Source organism: Mya arenaria, chromosome 6 (assembly GCF_026914265.1).
Source record: "Mya arenaria isolate MELC-2E11 chromosome 6, ASM2691426v1".
NCBI classification, from domain to species: Eukaryota; Metazoa; Mollusca; class Bivalvia; order Myida; family Myidae; genus Mya; species Mya arenaria.
The window spans coordinates 19,551,852-19,567,911 of record NC_069127.1 but is presented as its reverse complement, the minus strand read 5'-3'; the positions used below and the strand labels follow the sequence as shown (position 1 = coordinate 19,567,911).

The window sequence follows — 16,060 nt, the reverse complement described above, 5'->3', positions numbered from 1 at the left end:
GAAAAGGTTTTTCGAAGTGTTTTAAGAAACTAAACTCTCAATCAAACTCTGGTAAAATACCGAAGGCGGGGCTCCGTAAGCGGCGTATGCGTAGACTGCGCTATATTTCATTTTAAAATGATGAAGAAATAGTGAAGTTATCTTTGTTTAAACTCTAATAAAGATATTTCAAAATAGCAAATACAAAAGAAAACACAGTTGATTAAAAACAACACCAAACGGATTTCCCTGAAATTTCTTATCTTGTTGACACCTTAATAATTTATCACTAACGGACTTGTGAATATTGTCAAAACATTGTACGAGTTTCAAGACAGATCATCGAATAAACATCATAACAGGTGTGCTAGATAGTTAGTTCTCTTTAGATCATAACTTCTCTGTCATTGTTAACGTTTTGTGAGCTTTCAAGTCAGGGAAACATATATGTAAATGCAATCTACGAATATTTGTATACTATAGTTTGCCTTTTAAACAATTCAGGGAAAATATGTTGAATCAAAGTTGACGGAGCCTGCATCCTAGGTCTAGGTTTTTGGTTTGTATATGCACCTATTTTATAGAAACGTTATAGTACATTGCTAAAAAGCTATATTAATGACCATCTAAATTTGACCTGACTATACGTGCATTGAGACATGAGAGTAATGGCAAGATAAATGCGATAATGTGGTCTAAAAACTCATAAGTGATTACAAATTCAGTCATGTAAAGTGAATGAATGGAATCGACACTAAGTAACAAGTAAACCTCATAAGTGATAACAAATTCAGTCATGTAAAGTGAATGAATGGAATCGACACTAAGTAACAAGTAAACCTAAAAGTGATTACAAATTCAGTCATGTAAAGTGAATGAATGGAATCGACACTAAGTAACAAGTAAACCTCATAAGTGATTACAAATTCAGTCATGTAAAGTGAATGAATGGAATCGACACTAAGTAACAAGTACAATGTACTAAAACCTTTATATAAACAAGGTCTTCAACAAGGCTACGATTATATAAACTAAAGTCTATCGTTCTCAGTGTCTGTAAAACATTAAATGGAAGTGCTGGGCGATTTTTTACATGATTACAAATAATACCTTTAAAATATATTTTCAGAGAAGCTTTATACTCAGCATATACAGCACAACTCAAGTTTGGCCATCTGTGGGCAAGAAGTAAATGGAATTATAACACAATTTCACATATAAGAATTTATTAACATTTCTATAATACGCACTCTAATAACACAATGCATGGAAATATAATAGACATTTAAATCCTTTGAACACTTTTCTTCGAAATTTGAATTAACTTTCAGAATAGGTAATAGTTGTGCAAATTTAACGAATTAATTGCAAGGAAACATTTCGTTAAATTTAAAAAAAGATAATTGACGTCACGGCATAAACAGTGAATCGATTCAATCACCTAGTCCACCAAACAAACTAGATAAGAAATACTTGGCTCTGATTTGCTTATTTAGTGCGATGAACTCTAAATAGTTGGTAAAGATCTATTTGTACAATAGGGCCCATGCTGGTCAAATGGTGTAGGTTTAAAACGTAACACTATCTCAGTATACGACAGTAGTGAAATAAATTGATTAAATTTCGATTTTCTTGACCTTTCAAAAATTGCACGGCCGTTATAGTCAAGTTTTAGTAAGAACATATAAGGTAAACTCTTTACGATAAAGAACGGCAGAGCAAACAATCCGAACTCTTTTTAGTTATAAAGATTCTACCTAATATGTTCTAAATGTCTTTAGAGTATCACCTGTTTTCAGTCGGCAGGAACCATATTACGTATGTTAGGTTGTAAAACTACAACTCTTAATGATTAAGAGTGGAACTTGAATGTCTTTTCTTGACTGAAAATATGGGTTAAAATCTGAATAGATTTCTTTTTTTCCTTTTAAAAAAAAAAACAACACGTAAATTAAAAAAAATGTTTAAGAAATGATAATGTTTCCGTTGTCATAGTAATGTGCAGATCTCACCGTTGCGTGTAGAAATATCACCAATCCTATGGTAATTTGTAGATATGTCGTCAATGTTTTTGCAATTTGTCACCGTTGCTAAAGTAATGTGATGAAATGTCACGGTTGCCGGGTAATGTGTAGCTATATCGCAGTTGCTATGGTAATGTGTAGATACAGTACAGTGATTGGCAGTGAATCACGGGATAGGGATAGCGTTAACAGACCGAATTCATTAGTAAAAGAATTTTGAAAATTTGGCGGAGTTATGGAAATACCTCTGGAACGAAGAAGCGACCATTTCAAGTGGTTCATTTAACTAAACATCTTTGTTAGTAAATACATCACTTATATTTTATCTTTAATGAATACCGTCCTTATACAAAAACATATTTTATTTTTGATGAATACCGTCCTTATACTAAAAAAACAGTCAGCTTTAGTTTGCAAACAAGTTTGTTTCTTAATTAATTGTTAATATTAAAAACTGAAAATGAAAGCCAAACCACCTCATAAGTCCTTTATAAAAGGGTAAAACTAAACATTTTTGATAATCATGATGAAATATTTTTTATCAGTAAAATCATGAGTAAGGTAGCGAAATTGGGTTAATGAAATAAACCACTTAAGCTTGTTACGATTAAAATATTTCGAGAAAATGGGGCCAAAAAAAATCAGAGGTTGCAATTTCATTTAAAACAGCAGACAATGTATCATGATCGTATGCCATGATTCCGTGCCATACTTTGAAATAGAGAGCAAAAGACGACATACTCATATATTCAGAATGACAGCGTGACTTAAAAAATTTATAACATTTTCAGTTACCAGATATACAAAGTATTCGCATAATGAAAAAATAACTGTGGCAATAATACATGAAAAGTTGACAAGTGAAGTATGCACAAAACGAAATGATCATTTGGTGATTGAGAAGGAAACTTTGCAGCTTATTCTATATTTTAGCTGCTTTATACAGATTTTTTTACACTTTGTAAGACTGGATAAACATTGGAAAACTTTGGAAGTAAAGTATAATTATGAAACTGTAAACTTATCTGATTTCAACCATATAAAAATATAACTATGTAGCACGAAGCATAAAGGCACAAGAGAAATATGGTAACACTTCAACAGTGCTAAAGGAGATCCATTCTAAAGCATGCTGTATGATCCAGATTATACATGCTTTAATAAAACTACTGATCATTGCCGGAGTCTATCATCTCTACCAGTGCTTTGATTTATAAAACACAGTGTAAATGTTAATAGTTGTTCGCCTGTCTGTAGTTCACATCTACCCTTTATAGCTCATGAAAAGAGTATATTGTAATTAAAAACTAATTATACATTAATGGGGCTGCACTCTGTATAATGAAATAGCGAAAAAAGAAGAAAATTGTCGTAAACTGACATAAATTTGGTATAGATGTGTACAATGCATTGAAACTTACTAACTGAAGTACCACATAGTTTACAATTGATTTATTTTTCGTAGTTCTTTTCATATTTTTCCATTGAAAAGATTACTAGGTATGTCTACCTAGTAGAATTCATTCCTTATTCCTGATTGGCTAGTCGATGTTATCACGCGATATTATTAGGTATATAGCTTAAATACTCCAACGGTTTAGGGTTAGCCTTCGTAGCATAGTGGATACATCACTGGACTGCAATTTTGGCGATCCGATTTTACATTTTGGTATATTTTTTACAATTATGATATCAAAGAATAAAACATTTCATTAAATGATTGTCCTGAGATTCGTTACAAAAAAAAACTTTTTTGGCGCCAATCTGGTGTATTGTCCCTTTAATAAGCTAATAGTCATTGCTGAAATATAGCATGTGTACATTTACATATTATCCGTTAATTTATATATTGAACTTTACACATGTATTCCCATTGCATCACCATTGTATGAAACTTTCGCATCTACTTTAGTTTAAAGGTTGGTTTTCGAACAAAATGTTGACTTTTAAAAATATTATCAAACTCGCCCACCCGAAAGTTTTACCAATCCTAAGAATCAGATCTGTCATTTTTTCATTTGTGATACTCATATTAAATAACGAACATTTTAATGAATGATGCGACATTTTCAAGTTTTCCAGACCTGGTAAAATAGGCCTGGACACAGACCTATTGGTAAGGTCAGTGGCCTGAACAATATACTCTCTGGATAATTTATAAATCTGTCAATTGTAATCCTCGCTCACAAACCTGTTAGTTTTCTTTGTTAACGTCATGACCGCTAACGAGATCTAGTAGAATTAAAACTATCACGCTGTGAACGAAATTGTAATGTACATTTGTGGACATTACCGGTTAAAAGTACAATAAAAGGTGAACACACACGCACACACGCGCACGCGCACGCGCACGCGCACGCACACACACACACACACACACATATATATATATATATATATATATATATATATATATATATATATATATATATGCATATATATATATATATGTATATATATGTATGTATGTAGCAGTAGCAGTAGTAGTAGTAGTAGTGCACAGTTTCAGATTAAAACCCCGGCTGAATCAGTGGCAGTAGCAATAGCAGCAACAGTAAAAACCGTAGCTCTGTGTCACTATTTTTCTACCTGATTATGAACGCTTCAATATTTTAAGTTAAATTCGAATTAAATCCGGGTTCAGAAAACAACAATCAACAAACGATTTCTCCATATTGTCATCACTTTGGTCATTTTGCATGACCTTCGTCTGACATAGGGCATTTTAATGGTTTAACTTTCAGTTTTCGCGTTTCAATCACGTTTTGTTGTTGTTGTTTTCGAATAAAATGGGAGGGTTCAAAGGTCCGCCGATCTATCTAGTAGTTTTATTGGTATTTGTTATAATGTTGTTTTGTAAATACATTAAAAATGAACCTCTTTCAATCAAGTCCACATCCTTTTGTGTTTATTGACTGTAGCATTGTTGGCTGTCTGAAATGTACAAGCTGCATCGGTGGAGGAAAGTTGTTATGATTGATCGACGTACAAAACCTTCTGTTATTTAACAAAATAATGTGTATCAACTCCTTTTTAGTGTAATATGCTGCTTGTCTGTTTCGAATTTCACATCATTGACAGTCATATAATATGTTCTGTCGTTTTCTGGTCATATTAGTCTTTAGTTTCAACAATGGCTCCCTGTGAATCCATCGTCGGAACACCCAGCGTGATCTGTCAAAAGAAGAACTTATATTTGCAATACAACATTCCAAAGCTCATGTGTATGACGTTAAACTGTCAATTAGTGAGCCGACTGCGTCCGACACTAGCTTAAACTCGTCATCATATCCGTGTTTTATGTTTAACTTTGAACCATCTCCAGTTCGTGGAAAAAGCTGAATCTTATACGACTGCAGGACATATCAATCGGGTCGGTGTAGCGCGGTAGCTGACACAGTGTAAATAATATCCTGGTAGGATGGTCGGTGGTCTCTATATATATGATAAGCTGACTGCTCGGAATAGTTTAAAGTAATTCATTGTTTTAATTGTTCGAAGAGTTAAGAGAGAAAAATAAAAGAGATATATACAATACTGTTTTGTATTGCCATTAAACTGGTATGGAAGATTTATTAAAACAAACCTGGTTTCTCTTACATATATATCTTTATTGCCCATGGAGCAAATTTCCAAGGAGAGACCATGTCCATCGCGATGGATCAGACCAGACAAGTGATGGGTGTGTGGGGGAAACTGCTCCTAGCTCAGTTTAAAGAAGTTGTGAACGGAAAACTGAACTTTGGACTACCTGCGAATCTCAGCGGATGTGATATTAATCTCGACTTTGGATTCAAAGGCTGCGATACAGCGATGGCTTCGTACATGTCGGATGCTTGACCATTTACGTGAACCCCATGAGCAACCACGTAATCAGCGCTGAGAGGCACAATCAGTCCGTTAATTCGATGGCACTGGTAAGACAGCGGCTGACAGCGAAGGCGGTTGAGATCGTACAAATGATGGTTATAAACCTGATGTGTCTGGCCGCCCCGGCCGTGGACCTCCACCTCCTACGGAATCTTGCCATGGAGGAGGCCGATGAACTGCGGGAACAGTACCCGGAGGCCACCAATTTATTAGAAAAGACGGAGTGGTACGATCTTATGTTCATGTGCGACGAACGGATAGCGGCTCTCAAGGAAGCTTCGGGAATGCAGGGGACGAAGGCTGTTGGGGAGATGGTTGTATACGAACGGATGCGAAACCTCTACAAACGGGCATGTTACGGAGAAATGGATGCATCGAAATACATGGGAAAAGGTACTGATACTGCCCATTTAAAAATTTTGAAACAGTTTGATATTGCACATTCTATCATTTTATAACGGTTGGTATAAACCAATTACCGTTAAACGATAAAATTATACAGTTATATAATGCAATAACAACATAATTACATTACATTTTGTTTGGTAATAAACGAGCACTTGTGAATGTATTAGCATATCATACTTATGGTAATTATATTTGTTTTTATTTCTTCAGGTAAAAGCCGAATGTACAACTTTATTCGAAAATAGCTGGACATTCCGTTTTACTGCGGGCAACCGGCTATCGACACGTGACTGGGACGAATTTTAAAAGCCGTCCAGAGCCGCTCAGTGGAGGACGTCCTCCTTGACATCTTTACTTCCGTATCGCCACCATCCAGACAGAACAGCCAAACCGCTGTAAAATATTGAGCGATATGTTATAGCATATGTTTCCCTGACCAGAATGCTCAATAAACCTTAACAATTATATGGTTTCGCTTTTACTAGACAGAGAACTTATGACCTAAAGAGGACAAACTATGTAACATATGTTTAATCGTTTTTATTCGAAAATCTGTCGTTAAACTCGTACAATATTTTGACAAGTTAGTTGGCGATAAATTAAGGTGTCAACAAGATAGACTGGCTTTCATGGAAATCCGTTTGGTGTTATTTATGTTAATTGACTACGTTTGTTTTGTATTTGCTATTACATAATTTCGATCTGTTATAGTGTGTCATCAAATACTGTGACCGCAAGTATGGTTATTTTAAGCATTATAGTGTCATTAAAGGCAAACCTGGACAAGATATCAACTTGGAGAGTAGATCCCTCGACAATTACCTAAAACGAAACTTCAGGCATTTTCAATTGAACTAATTTGGCATTTATTGAATGATAATTTTCAATTTTATTTACCAGATATTTGTACATTTATAATTTATTATTTATAGCTTTTAATGTTTATCCAACTAATAAAACATCTAAAGTGTGTACGTGTGTTTTTGTTGATGTAAAACAACTCATTAAGTTTTGGTTTACTAAATTATTTTTTTTCATTTGTCAAGATGAAATATGTATACAAAATGATCGATTGTCAGTCAGTGCACATCGCCTATCTCCGCGAATAAATGAACGACGTTACGCTATAGAACTGTGCTCTTTTGTAACAACTGTGGAATGTAATCATCGTTTCTTGAAGTAAACATAGTCGTACAAAGAATACGTCCAGAGAAAATATCAGAAAATGTGTCTTATAACCAGTAAGAAGAGAAAAAAACGAAAGTTAAATTTAATGTCCAGTGTGAATGTACGCAAATATTCGACACACTCATGTTGATGTAAATGTTGTTTCTGTACACTCACGGGTATCGGTAAGTCGCTGGCGTATACGCCGTCCATCTACATGAAATAAAGCGATAGATTTGTCAAAAGCCGTTGTACTTTGCCTGAAATTTTAACTCCGAGAAATCAGTTGGTCAAGATTTTCAGGAAAACTTAAGGATATAAGAAAAGTTCTTTATAACCGTTGATATAGCTCTTAAGTGTGGGGTTTATGGTCTTTATTTCACAAAAATTCTCCAAGTATTAAGAAAGTTATCTTTAAAAACCTTACCTGAATCGAGACTTGTTGACATTTGTTGCCGTGCACTTGACCAATAAGTCACGTGGGTTCTCCGCCGTGGTATTGGCAGCTTCGCGTTTGCACCGCTCCTTGAAATGCTATTCCAAAATGTTGAGTTTAAATACACAATGTTAATAATGGCGGGTAAAATGGTGAAAATCAGTATTTGTGGGTTATTAATAAGAGATGTGCCTAATGGCAAAAGTGCATTCACAATTGATAAGGATAAGGAAAGGGCAAAGGGTATATATTGCTAATGAACCTGTAACAATTGAACAAAGAAGAAATGAGAGTAATTATTGTGATGAAGTAGCCAACCAATTAAAGAACGCCAATGCACAAAGTAGAAAATAGAGTGCTTATTGTGATAAACAAGACATGCAGTGAAAGAACGCAAATGAACAAATTAGAAATGAGAGTGATTGTTGTGATGAAGGAGACAACCTAGGGAAAGAGCGCAAATGAACATTATTGAAACTGGGACTGTTTACTGTGACGAAAAAGCCAAGCAGAGAAAGAACACAAATGAACAAAATAGAAATGAGAGTGATTATTGTGATGAAAAGGCCTTCCAGGGAAAGAACGCAAATGAACATAACAGAAATGAGAGATATTATTGTGATGAAGAAGCCAAGCAGAGAAAGAACGCAAATTAACAAAGTAGAAATTAGAGTGATTATTGTGATGAAGAAGCCAACCAGAGAAAGAATGCAATTGAAAAAAAAACACTAGAAATGAGAGTGATTATTGTGAGAAAGGAGACAACCCGGGATAGAAGGCAAATGACGCCCGCTACCAACAATTCTCTGGAAACTAGACATTCGTACAGAAGAGGCTCCGCGAATGACCGGACTACACCCTGTTGAAGAGACCATTGTTTCTTTGCTTCGGCATATCCGTCATGTTGGCGACATGCGGCCATTCCCCCACCACCATAATGCTCCCGCCACTAGCAATAGAGTATCACGTGACTCCACAAAGGGCCGCCTTTCTTCTCTCATTTACCGGGATAGCCGACATTGTAGGGCGGCTCGGTTTCGGTTTTCTCTGTGATATCGATATACTGCGAAATAATAGGATATATCTTTACATAGTATCAATATTTATTTGTGGTATTGCAAATTTAACTTGCGGGTTTTCCACCCAGTGCTGGCAATTCGCAACCTACTCTGATATTTGGGCTCTTCGCGGGTTCCTACAATGCCCTCATCCCCGTAATTCTGGTAGATCTGCTGGGGAGTGGCAAACTAGCTAGTTCATTCGGCCTGGCCCTCCTTTTCTAGGGGCTGGGGTTTCTGCTGGGACCACCAATGGCAGGTTTGTGTGCAGAAATATTAAAGTTATTTATGTAGGTTATGCATACATGTATTTTTGGTATTTAATTAATGTATGCAAATATTATTTTCACTGACAAATTCTAGAAAAGAAGTCCTAAATTACATTTTTTTTTTCCTCAATATCTTTTATAAAACTAAGCATTGTAACACCTTGTTTTATATTTTATTTTCAAGGTGGATTAGGGAAGCGTTAGGAAAACTATCAATCAGCATTTTATTTCGCTGGAATTTCCATGATTGCAAGTTCATTTGTGATGGGACTATCCGCATTCTGTGACTGTAAACGAAACGAGAAACTTACAAAAGATGTGGAAACCTTTGCCGAACCTTCTGGCAGCGTTAAACTTGTCGGAGTAATCAAATTTGGTTTTACAGCGGTTGTTGATGAGAACAGTTCAAAGGTCAACCACTCGTAAACTACTCGACCATCATAGGCAAATTTCGGTAAGCATCTTATATAGTGAACTGGAGTAACGATTAGTAGATGAAGAGGTGCGATTATTTATTCATGAACTATATCAATGTTTCAGACAAACAGCTTTTTAACTATTCGGCCGTCTCCGGCATTGTTCTCGCCGATGGGCGATTTTTTATTGAAAAAGAAACGTTTGAGAGTGAGGGGTTCGGACAGGGTCGATGGAGATAGGAAGTTATAAGATTTGCTTTTGCCTTATAATGCCAATGTTACGTTTCTAATAAAGATTGGATAATTAGTACTTGTCTTGTAAAGGAAAACAACACGATCAGTCCAAATTTTACCACCTTGCATTTACTTTAGTTATCGATTTTTATATGAGAAACTACAGAAACTACCGTTTTAAACATTAAACTCCGTTTTATGGCACAGGCTCAACGCCAAAGACATAGAACACAAAAATAGTCAATCACAAACCAGAAACAACAGCACAAAACTTAACAAACAACACATTACATATATAATACATAAAAAACTTTGTTTATCAAAATTGCAATGTACCGCCTTGGAACGATCAGGAAAATGTAAGATTTACTGTGGGTTTAAACTAGTTTGTGTGCACAACCTCACTCTTATCCCAACAATCCCGAATAAAGTAAAAACGTAAATGGTAAATCTTATCAAAGTATGCATTAACTTGAGAAAACAATAACACTCATAATAATAAAGTAATAGGTCAACCCAAAGTACTTTTATGATTAGGGATCTCGACTACACTTAATTGTATTTGCAATGATTACAATAAATTCAAGTAATACACCTTGCACGTAGTTTAAATAAACATCAAGTTTGCTTTGGATGAAATAAAACACACTTTTGAGTTGTTCAAAGTGTCTTAGTAGCAATTAGTTTAAATTTCCTTTTTGTTTTATTCAAATTTTGCATTCATCTTAAACAGATAAAGATATGGAAGGTTTATTAAAACAAACTTTTTCTTTTACATATTTATCTGTATTATGATTGAAATATTTATATTTAAGGATCCTATTTCTATTTTTTTACGTTTAAAGGTCGGATTTTTGCAAATTTTTATAACCAGATTTCGAATACTCCACACTCGTGGTGCGTAAGCGTACCCGTTTTTATTAAAATATATGTAATAATATAGTTTTTAAATTAAATTTTTAATCCGCATGACAAAGTTTACATTTACAGTTTACGTCTCCGTGGCCTAGTAGTTAAGGCGTCCGCCTACGGAGCGGGAGGTCGAAGGTTCGAGTCTCACACGGGGCTTGTTCTGACATAGCCGGTTGCCGACCAAGCATCTAGCTCGCCACAGTGGCTTGGGCCCGTCGCCGAGACTCTAAAGAACGTCTATAGGCGTATCACCATTGAGCTGAATAGTGTCAATGTTAACCCCATCATTGACCATCGCACAAACACCACAATCGCCATAGATCAGACCAGACAAGTGATGGGTGTGAGTGGAAAACTTTTCCTTGCTCAGTTTCAAGAAGTGGTAAACGTAAAACTAAACTTTGGTCTACCCCCGAATCTCAGCGGATGTGATGTGAATCTAGGATTTTGGATTCAAAGGCTGCGATACAGCGATGGCTTCGTACATGTCAGAGCTTGACCACTTCGTGAACCCCATGAGCAACCACGTGATAAGCGCTGAGACACACAACCAGTCCGTTAACTCGATGGCACTGGTAAGCGCGCGGCTGAAGACGGAGGCGGTTGAGATCTTACAGATGATGGTGACTAACCTGTTGTGTCTGACCGCCTAGGCCGTGGACCTTCGACTCCTGCGGATTCTCGCCATGGAGGAAGCCGGTAAGCTCTGGGAACAGTACCCGGAGGCCACCAATTTGTTAGAGAAGACAGAGTGGTACGATCTTATGTTCCTGTGCGACGAACGGATAGCGGCTCTCAAGGAAGTCTCTTGCAGATGACGAAAGCTGCTGCTGAGATGGTGGTGTACGAACGGATGCGAAACATCTACAAACGGGCATGCAACGAAGAAATGGATGCATCGAAATACATGGAAAAGGTACTGATACTGCCCATTTAAATGTGTGATACGTAACAGTATAATATTGCGCATTATATCATTTAAAAACGGTTGGTATAAACCAATTTCAGGTAAACGATAAAATTATATAGTTTTATAAAGCAAAAACAAGATTATTGCATTATTTTGTATGGTGCTAAAAACGACCACTCGTAACGATCTAAGCATAGCTTACATATGTTTATTATTTATTTCTTTATTTTTTCAGGTACAAGCCTAATGTACAACTTTATTCGGAAGGAGCTGAACATTCCGTTCTACTGCGGGCAACCAGCCATCGTCACCTGGCTGAGACGGCTTTTGACAGCCGTCCAGAGCCGCTCAGTGGAGAACGTCCTCTTTGACATCTTCACTTCCGCCTAGCCACCATCCAGACAAAACAGCCCAAACCGCTTAAATTAATGAACTGAATACCTTTAAAATATAAAGCGATATATAATAACATATGTTTCCCTGACTTGAAAGCTCACAAAACATTAACAATTATGTGATTTCGCTGTTTATTCGATAATCTGTCTTTAAACTCGTACAATATTTTGACAACATTCACAAGTTCATTGGCGATAAATTATTAAGGTGTCAACAAGATAAGAAATTTCAGGGAAATCCGTTTGGTGTTATTTTTTATCAACTGTGTTTTCTTTTGTATTTGCTATTTGATATATCTTTATTTTACGCTTTCGATCTGTTATAGTGCCTTAAGTATGGTTATTTTAAGAATTATAGCGTCATTAAAGGCAAACCTGGACAAGGATAGGTCGATCGACGAATACCTGATACAAAACTTCTGGCTTTCGATTGAGCTACTTTCACATTTATAGAATGATATTTTTAAATTTTGTTCACCAGATTCCTGCATATACATAAAAGTTTGAGCATTCATTGTTTATCCAACTAATAAAACATATGTATGTGTGTATTTCTTATGCAAAACAACTCACTAAATTATGATAAACATTGGCAAACAATGGAAGTAAAGTAAAATAATGAAACTGTGAACTGATCTTATTGCAACCAGACAATAAATATTACTACGGAGCAGAACGCCAGCTGTTGAAGCATGAAGTCATAAGAGAAATATGGTAACACTTTTACAGTGCTAAAGGAGATCCCTTCTTAAGCATGCTGTATGATTCAGATTGCACATGCTTTAATAAAACTACTGATCATTGCCCGAGTCTATTATCACTACCAGTGCTTTGATTTATATCGCAAAACACACTATACATGTTAATAGTTGTTCGCCTGTCTGTAGTTTACATCTACACTTTACAGCTCATGAAAATAAATCGTAAAAGAGTACATTGTTATTATACATAATAAGCTAATAATCAGTGCTGGTTTAACGTTTCAGTTTTCGCGTTTCAATCGCTTTTTGGTTCAAAGGTTCGCCGATCTATTTCCTAGTTTTACTGGTATTTGTTTTGTATGTTGATCTGTAAGAATATTATAAACGAATCTGTTTCAATCGAGTTCACATCCTTCTGGGGTTATTGACTGTACCATTGTGGGCTGTCTCATATGTTCAAGCTGCATCTGTGGAGGGCAGGTTTTAAGATTGACTGAGATATAAAACCTTCTAAAATGTATTATTAAATAAATTAATGTGCATTTACTCTTTCTTAGTGTAATATGCTGCAGGTTTGTTTCGTACTTCACATCATTGACAGACATTTAATATGTTCTGTTCTTTTCTGTTCATATTATTCCTTAGTTTCAACAATTTCAATGGCTCCCTGTAAATCTATCGGCGGAACGCCCACAGTGATCTATCAAAAGAAGTAAGGCATTTGCAATACAACATTCCTAAGCTAAGGTTAATTACATTGAACGCTCAATTAGTGAGCCGATTGCATCCGACACTAGCTTAACTCGATGACACTGGTAAGAGCGCTGCTGACGGCGGAGGCGGTTGGGACCGTACAGATGATGGTGAATAACCTGTCTGTCTGACCGCCCAGGCCGTGGACCTCCGCCTCCTACGGAGTTTTGCCATGGAGGAGGCCGATAAGCTCCAGGAACAGTATCCGGAGGCCATCAATTTGTTAGAGAAGACAGAGTGGTACGATGTAATGTTTCTGTGCGACGAACGGATAGCGGTCCTGAAGAAAGCCTCGGGAAGGTGACGAAGGCTGTTGCGGAAATGGTTGTGTACAAACGGATGCAGGGAAATGGATACATCGAAATACATGGGAAAGGTACTGATACTGCATTTTTAAAATTTGTGATGCGTAACAGTTTAAAATTGCACATTCTTTCATTTTAAAACGGTTGGTTTAAACCAATAACCGTTAAACGATAAAATTATTTTGTTATACATGTATTAAGCAATAATAACATATTTACATTACATTTCTTTTGGTGAAGAACGACCACTCGTGGATATATAAGCATATCTTACTTATTGTAATTATATTTATTTTTATTTCTTCAGGTATAAGCCGAATGTACAAGTCTTTTCGGAAATAGCTGGACATTCCGTTCTTCTGCGGGCAACCGGCTATCGACACGTGGCTGGGACGAATGTTAAGAGCCGTCCAGAGCCAGTCAGTGGAGGACGTCCTCCTTGACATCTTCACTTCAGTCTCGCCACCATCCAGACAGAACAGCATAACCGCTTAAATTCGTGGCTTGAATACATTGAAATATTAAGCGATAAGTAATAGCATAGTTTTCCCTGACCAGAATGCTCACTTAACGTTAACAGGGATTTGGTTTCGCCTTTACTAGACAGAAAACGTATGGTCTAAAGAGAACAAAATTTATGACATATAATTTATCGTTTGTATTCGAAAATCTGTCCTTGAACTCGTACACTATTTTGACAAGATAGTTTGTGATAAATTAAGGTGTCAATTATATAGACAGGCTTTCAGGGAAATCCGTTTTATGTTATTTATGTTAATTAACTGCGTTTGTTTTGTATTTGCTATTTTGAAATATCTTTATTACATGTTCCAAAATATGACCTCAAATATGTAATCTTAAGAATTATAGCGTCATTAAAGGCAAACCTGGACGAGAAATCGACTTCGGGAGTAGATCGCTCGACAATTACCTGATACAAAACTTTTTCAATTGATATTTCTTATATTTTATTATTCAAAGATTTTACTTTTTATCAAACTAATAAACCATCCATAGTTTGTATGTGTTTATGTTAAACGACTCATTTAATTTTGGTTTACAAAATATTAATTTTGTCAAGATGAAATACGCGCTGATGAAATATGTATACAAATTCAATGACCGATTGTCATTCAGTGCACATCACCTATCGCCGCGAATAAATCCACGGCGTTGCGTTTTAGAAGAAAGACGCTCTAGTCCAACAATTTTGGAACGTTATTGTCGTTTCTTGAAGTAAACATATATATACGCATACAAAAATACGTAAGCAAACTATCAGAAAATGTGCCTTTCAATCCGTAAGAAGAGAGAAAATCGAAAGTTCTGCTTAAATGTCCACTGTGAATGTACGCAAATATTCGACACACAGGGAGGTTGCGAAACACCACGTGTACGTGCGCATGTACCTCCAAATAATGTTTAACACTAGCTTGTCGATTCATTTCGAAGTTAAAGGCACGTGGATCAATCCCCTCATGCTACGTACAAGAAATTCGACAAGTCATTGGAACTCACCGGCCATTTTTTATCGAAAACAACCTCGGATGTGTATGGACTGTTTTTAATATCAGAAATCGGGTCTTTTAAAGTCCGCTGCAAGTAAATCGCGTAGTAATTTAATTTAGCACTTACAATAAATGACCTAACTCTTTGGAATCTTAATAATGTTTGCGATAATACACTTCAAAATTAATTTTAACTTATATCAATACAAGCTAAAACACTACATTTATTTAATGATATAATTCAAAAAATACGAACTACTTCTACTGATCTACCAGCATACATCCGAGGTTGTTTCGATATAAAATGGACGAGGAGCTCCGAATGTCGACATGTGTACAAACCTGGGTAACGTTATACACGAGGAAGGTTACAAGTACACATACCCGTAGAAGTTGTGTCAGCAACCACTCCAGAGTATCTGTTGACAGAAATACTTGTGCATGTTTCTCGAAAATAACCTTTAATCCTTCAAGCCGTAACATGCGTGAACTACATGCATATAAGGATACTGGTGAATGCATCATATTTTAACGTTGTCAATACTAACCTCTAGCAAGTTATGCAAGTTCTAGACGATCAGATTTTAAATTTTATTCAGAACATTTAAATTTAGCACAACTCTTAGCCAATCCTATGTGGAACTACACTCTCCATTTTGTTTTTAATTTACTAGTATAAACCTCTAGAAATGAAAATAAAGAAACCATACTCATA

The 16,060-nt window shown here is 35.9% G+C and overlaps 1 protein-coding gene across 3 annotated transcripts; it reads left to right on the top strand.

Annotated features, from left to right (window-relative positions):
• The first annotated feature begins 5,853 nt into the window (after positions 1-5,853).
• LOC128239214 (uncharacterized) lies at positions 5,854-14,840 on the top strand. Of its 3 annotated transcripts, none has more exons than XM_052955758.1 (2): positions 5,854-6,266; positions 14,145-14,840. In XM_052955758.1, the coding sequence occupies exons 1-2, from the start codon at positions 5,861-5,863 to the stop codon at positions 14,177-14,179; spliced, it is 441 nt and encodes a 146-aa protein (XP_052811718.1). In that variant the 5' UTR covers positions 5,854-5,860; the 3' UTR covers positions 14,180-14,840. The 3 variants fall into 3 exon arrangements, 2 of the variants coding, with proteins under 2 accessions (XP_052811718.1, XP_052811717.1); XM_052955757.1 differs by lacking the exon at positions 14,145-14,840 and adding an exon at positions 6,492-7,219; XR_008261841.1 differs by lacking the exon at positions 5,854-6,266 and adding an exon at positions 13,607-13,908.
• Positions 14,841-16,060: the final 1,220 nt, after the last annotated feature.

What these genes read in the sequence shown, in the direction of transcription:
- LOC128239214 (XM_052955758.1), top strand. Translation starts at nt 5,861, where the DNA reads ATGAGCAACCACGTAATCAGCGCTGAGAGGCACAATCAGTCCGTTAAT. An exon ending in ATCGAAATACATGGGAAAAG is followed by an intron (nt 6,267 to 14,144) that starts GTACTGATACTG and finishes TTATTTCTTCAG; the next exon opens with GTATAAGCCGAATGTACAAG.